Genomic DNA, 6,401 nt, shown 5'->3' on the forward strand with positions numbered 1-6,401 from the left:
CTCATCTCTTGACATACTTGCATTTCCCCTCAGTATGTCATGTTTTTTGGCTGTTTTCTTTCTGTAGATATGGTCCTGCCTCCAGCCTACCCGCCTCCACCAGTTCCTCATGTCAGAAAAGCTGGCTACTCAGAATCAAGGGCAAATTCCTTTGCTGGCAAGTCTACTGCGCCAGTACCACCACCGCCTCCTAAAAGAAGCTTACCTGATATCAAACTAGACGATCTCTTAAACGTGAAAGAACCCCAGTTACAGTGCCGAGCTGAAACTAATCTAAAGATTCAATCCTCAAGCCGGAGACTAAGTGAACACCTGCCCCCTGTGCCCCCTCCACCTCTTTTCAAAAAGCCTGGGTGTGTCAAAGAGTCCTGCTCATTGCCTCCAGAGCCTCTGCCTCTAGCTCAAGTTCTTGCTACTCCAGAAGGATGTGAGAAGCTAAAAACCTTAAACCTTTCACCGCGAACTCCTCCTCCACTACCAAGCAGTAAACCCAAGCTGTCACAGTTTACTGAAAAAACATTAGAGCCCAAAGTGCCAAGAGAACAAGTTAAACCTGGACTGTTTGTGCCACCAGTGCTCCCTAAGCCACGTGTGCTAAGCCACCAGCCGCCTGGAATCAAGCCTAGACCAGACAAGTCTTCATGTCCCCAGTTACAGTAAGTATGAGAATACAATGCACTATCAAATTTTTCCATTGTATATTAGTTAACAGGTTGACAGACATATTTCTCAGATTCACATCAACATCTGTTTCTCTTCCCTGCACCATCCCTCTCTTCCTCAGTGTTGTGCTTTTTTGCCTCTGTATTTGTTATTTGAAAATTCTGTAATGAGTTTAACTTCTGAAATAGTTCAGAAAGAAATAGTAGATAGCCCAAACTTTAAAAAAATTACACCAAAATTTTGTAGTTCATTCATTCTCAAGTGTGTCTTAAAGACTTAACAGCCTTTGATCGCAGTGAATAAGAAGCCTTTATGTCAGAACCTCGAACTGCAAAAACAATTTTAAGGCTTCTGTGGAGCGCAGAAAGGTGTTTCATTTTGTATTAAGATCAGCTTTAGCAAGGGATGTGGAACTAGTTATGGTGGCGAGTCAGATGAAAATATTTTTGTCCATTGGATCATTTAGCAGCTCTGAAGAACAAGTAGTACACTCTTTAAAGACAGTGCAAGAAAGACCCTGATATGTTGGAGTGACTCCAGTGGAAGGCCACCAAGATGTCTGGGCTGTAGCACATGATATGTGAGAAGAGGCTGAGGGAACTCCATTCATTCAATCTTTAGGAAGGCTAATGGAAGATCACTGCTGTCTACAGCTGCTTAATGGGTGGGTATGGAGAAGACAGAGCAAGACCTCAGAGGTCTGCAGTGATAGGATGAGAGGCAACAGGCAGAAGTCACAACCTGGGAAATTACAGGTAGATAGTAGGAAAAAATGTTTCACCATGCAGGTGGTGAAACACCAGAACAGGTTGCTGTGGAGAGGCTATGGAATCTCCATTCTTGGAGATACTCAGAACTTGACTGGACATGGCTACCTGAGCTGCCTGACCTAGTTGGACCTGCTTTGTGCAAGAGCTTGGACTGAATGATCTCTAGAGGTCCCTTCCAACCAAAATTAATCTGTGATTTCAGCTAAACTGAAATTTGCTCTTCAGTTCTAGTTTTATTATCCCTTTAGTGTTTTGTGCATACTGTGTTTTCCTGAGGAGACGTTCTTCAGTTTTTGTTCTTTTTCTGCCAGGAGATCACCACCAGATGGACAGAGTTTTAGAAGCTTATCATGTGAAAAACCAGCATTACCCTCCAAGCCAAACCAACCTGATGATGATTCTGATGATGACTATGAAAAAGTAAGATCAAGCAGATAACCCATTCCCAAAGAGTATTTTTTTTTTCTTGGTTATGTATACTTTTGTGAATGTTTTAAATGCATTATTTTGGGAAAAAGATAACTTTCTGAAAACAGTGTGCTTTGATTTTTTTTTTTTTTGAGCTTTAAGTAATGCCTTGATAAATTCTGCACTTTAATATTGGAAAGTAAAAATTACATCACCACTAATAATTTCAGATATTGATGGCTGTAGCTTATTTGCGTAACAAGTTGCTAGCATTTGGAGTTTTCATTGACTTACATGGGTGATTTATTCATATTTTTTACAGGTTGGGCTGCCTGCTTCAATATTTCTTAATACCTCTGAATCCTTTGAAGTTGAAAGGTAAAATGTGGCTTTAAAATTGTTGCTTAGAAGCCTAGAAAAGCCTGCACTGAACAGCAGTCCAAAGATCATTTTGATAGGTAGAATTTGTTTTTAAAACCACAATAAAAGTATTTAAATTCTTTTAATATGGAAATCACTTTTTAGGGGAGTTAATTCAGTGCTCATGTATCAATTGAAAATGCATACTACTCACAAAGTGATTTTGCTCCATCTGGAGAAGATTGTTCTGCCAGGATGCTAGAAGGGACAGAAGGCCAGATCTTCTGTGCTGCGTTGCTGGCTCAGATGCTAGAACAGTGAAATTCCTTCAGCTGTGATGTGCTATGAATCATTACAACTGAAACAGAGATTTGTAGGAACAATTTTAAGAATCTAGGGATTTTACTTACCTGATAGAGAAAATGCTAACATGTAATTGCTGTATTATTTGTAGGACATTTAAAGCTAGCAGCCCACGGGGACAACCGCAAAATGGATTGTACTGTATTAGGAACTCATCTACTAAGCCTGGAAAGGTAACTTGCAATTGCTGAATCTACCCCCCAAACCCCTTTTTGATTCAGAGGTACTGTATCTTATGTATGATAAAGTACTTCACAATTTAGATATGCTCTTTCCTTAAAGCAAGAAAATCTGAGACAATTGCTATCATAACTTCAGTGATTTTTTTTTTTTTTTATTATTTTTTTTTCTGTTTGGCTGGGTTCTAACTAGTTCCTTAATAATACCTTGGCTTAGAAGAGTTTATTAGCATGGACTGAATATGTTGCATTTTTCTCCTTCAAGGTATTGGTTGTATGGGATGAATCAGCAGAAAAAGTAAGAAACTACAGAATCTTTGAAAAGGTTAGCAGCTGCACTATGTGTGCATGTGTATATATGGGCATGTATAGATATCTGAATTTCATGTATATGTATTGTGTAAAGTATACATGTGTATAGGTGTATATTGGAACTAACAAGTTAGTCTAAACTTATTCCCATTCCTAAAAGTAAAAATAAGCTGGTTTACCGATCTCTGGTCTAAGATGAGAGTTCGAGTACTCGGATCTGGGCTTTCTAGTTTCTGTAGTGTGCAAAAGACAAGCAAGCTGTACATGTTCACATCTAAATTTTAGCTTCAGTCAAATCCTAAAGGAAGAAATATTAAATTCCTGAGTTAATGTGGACTTATTTGTATGACTTGTTTGCAAAGCAGTAGCTTGTTTGAAAGAACTGCTTAGTTCTGATGATGATGTTTTGGGTTTTTTTTTTTAAACATTGATTTGGAAAAATTACAGTCAATAATTACATATGTTTTTGTTCTACAACAGGATTGCAAGTTTTACCTGGATTCAGACATCATGTTTTTGAACATGGGAAGTTTGGTCGAATACTATAGCACTCATGTCTTACCTAGTCATGACAGCCTGATTCTTCGGTGTCCTTATGGTTACTCTAAACCAAGGTGACATGATTGGCATCATTCACTGACACTTAGGACACCTGGGTTCCCTACTGCCCTTGAATTAAGTGTGGACTCCTGCCACTGTTGGACATCCCATTGTTTGCACACCGAAACTGAGTCTTTCAGCCGTTTGTTGTCACATGACTTGCGTATAAACTCGATTTAATGAACTCTTGGTAAAACCTTACAATCCCGATCAGTGGATTTTATGGTCTTTTCTTTTAAAAAGATATGAACTGATTATGCTGTGAAAGCTGTCAATGATACCTACACCTTTTGTATAACTGCTGCTATTACTAATCTCCTTGGAATGTGGAAGATAGACATGAACATAGAAGTGGTCTGAATACAACCAATACAGAAAAGGGAAACTTCTGAAAGAATTCACTTGTGATAGGGAATACTAATACTCTGACTTGAAGGTATTACTCCTGAAGTCAGCACTGGTGCTCAACTGAGAGTTTTTGTGTTGCTTGTATAGTTGATGTGTAAATAACAGATTCCTGTGCAAATAATTTGGTTTACCGTAGGTAAAGATGATCAGGAAATGTGGCTTTTTTTCAAGCCACTTCATACATAAACATAACTTCTGGTTACGGTGTCTGCAGTAATCCATATCAGGGTACTATCCAACTGATACAGTTGTGGCATCCCACATACTGCTTAACGACGTGCACTTCAGATAGGCGTGGAATAATACTGATTTGGCTTTCATGGGAGCCCCATTATTTAGTTCTGAACTGGAGAGTAGGTGCCACTAGTGTTTTTAATAGGTATGGGAGAAAGAGAACGGACTACTTTTAAGGGGGAAGGGAAGAGAGTCTTTTGAATACCCCAAATTCTGACTAGCAGTATTCTCTCTCACTGCTGTAATCAAAGGTTCTTTATAAAAGAAAACACGCCCCATCCCACATGCCCTTCCCCACCCCCCCACCCCCCCACCCCCCCCCCCCCGGCCCCGAAACCATGAATGTGATGCTACTATCACTCCATAAATCTTTCTGGTTAGTCTCTTACGATCAGGTTGCCAGCCCACTGCATTCTGTTCTAGGGCAAAACCCACTGCCCTAGTCTACTTTTTGTAGATCACCAAGAATTTTTCCATTATTAAAATTGCTACTCAGTTTGTAGTTGCATGCAAAATAAAATCTGTTTTTAACATACTATCAAACTACTGGTGATGGGCATTAGGAGGGTGCTTGTAATATTTGTTCCCTAATATTTCAGGGACACTTATCCTAAAACGGAGGGGTTTATATTTATGCCAAAATTACCCTACTTCTAAATTTTAATAAAGAGGGGAAATTTATTTTAATGACCTGTTAAGTAACTTTGTTGATTCAAAAGTACTGTTACAATGGTCTCATACTCTAATAATGTTTACAAGACCTGTAATAAAAAAAAAAAAATCCTCTCACTCCTGAAGCAGTAGAAGGTAGCTAGATCAGTCTGACTCTGTATCCATAAACTTAATTTTTTCTGTTACCTTTTTAATCTTGTTGCAGTCAGATGGTCACAACTTAAAAAACATCAACAAAACCATTACATAATAAGAATTTTCTGGTTATGAAAACAATAAACCAAAATTTAATCCCTAAGGGATTTTCCTTAATTAGAGATGTAATACTAGGACCATACATAGAGGCAGAGTTTCTTGCCTCTATTCCTATCTTTTGCAAGAGACGGAGACATACGCAGTATCAGTTTATTGATCTCTGTTTCTATTGTAATAGATTTTATGTGCGTAAAGAATATGTAGTACTTAAATTTCAGATTTTGTTGAATATTGGACATTTGAAGTTTCCAATTCCTTTTATTTTCAATGAGAATCCATGTGGTTCACTACCCTGATACAATCCACTCCGTAAAGAAGTCTCAGCCAACAAAGCATTTAAAAAATATATTTGGCTTACAGATATATGTATATCAGAGCAAGTTCTAGTTTCTTGCAGTATTTACGCAATATGGTTTACAGAGGAAATTTTTCTCGGTCTGGGAATAAATGACTTCATTGTGTCATGACAGTCATACTTACAGTATGCTATCTTTGGAGCCCGATTCAGATATTTAATTTTTTTGCAACCATATACTCTTTAAGATTTTATTAAATTGTAAAAATACTTATGTAATCCAATACATATAAAACATAACACTGTACCTCTGTAATACAAGATTTGCAAATATGTAAATTTTTTGTGATAATTTCCTTTTTTATATAAATGTATATATTTCTGAAATGGATAAACTTTCAATGCCAGTTCACCTGATTTTGTGCAATAGTCTTTAACTTCATGGGTGTGTGTTTTAATACTTTTGTAGTTGTGTTAAATAGTGCTTGAGCTTAATTTTTCTGACTGTGAAGTTTGAAGAATTAGTTTTCAGCCCCTTTAATAAGCAAATCTTCATGTAAGCAACACTAACAGAAATTTGGAATTTTGGTCATCAGACAGTGTGGCTGGGGGTAGAAATTACCTATTTTCCATTTACTTCAAAGTTTCTTGAGTGCAGGTTTGAGGACTGAAGCATCCATTTTACTTATGGACACAAAGTGCCAATATGACCATAATAAAAAGAGCATCTCTGAGGAACAGGAATGCTTGAGCAAGAAATCCAAGTCTCCAAAGGTGTTCTTTCAGGAGCTTGCTTGTGAAAAGAGGACTGTCCCATTTCGCAGCACCTAAGAGTCAGGTAGAAGGGTTCCAAACAAATCTGCAATTGCTTACACTCTCTCT

General features: G+C 37.8%; 1 protein-coding gene across 3 annotated transcripts in view; it reads left to right on the forward strand.

Annotated features, from left to right (window-relative positions):
* SH3BP2 (SH3 domain binding protein 2) overlaps positions 1-5,915 on the forward strand; it is a 41,438-nt gene extending 35,523 nt beyond the window's left edge. For 2 of the 3 annotated variants that reach the window (XM_075422147.1, XM_075422148.1), the window contains exons 8-13: positions 68-656; positions 1,745-1,853; positions 2,164-2,219; positions 2,656-2,737; positions 3,009-3,068; positions 3,536-5,915. In XM_075422147.1, coding sequence (XP_075278262.1) covers positions 68-656; positions 1,745-1,853; positions 2,164-2,219; positions 2,656-2,737; positions 3,009-3,068; positions 3,536-3,673 — 1,034 coding nt within the window. In that variant the 3' untranslated portion in view covers positions 3,674-5,915. The remainder of the gene's footprint in view (positions 1-67; positions 657-1,744; positions 1,854-2,163; positions 2,220-2,655; positions 2,738-3,008; positions 3,069-3,535) is intronic. The other variant, XM_075422145.1, reaches the window with a different exon arrangement.
* Positions 5,916-6,401: the final 486 nt, after the last annotated feature.

Source organism: Opisthocomus hoazin, chromosome 5, assembly GCF_030867145.1.
Source record: "Opisthocomus hoazin isolate bOpiHoa1 chromosome 5, bOpiHoa1.hap1, whole genome shotgun sequence".
NCBI lineage: Eukaryota > Metazoa > Chordata > Aves > Opisthocomiformes > Opisthocomidae > Opisthocomus > Opisthocomus hoazin.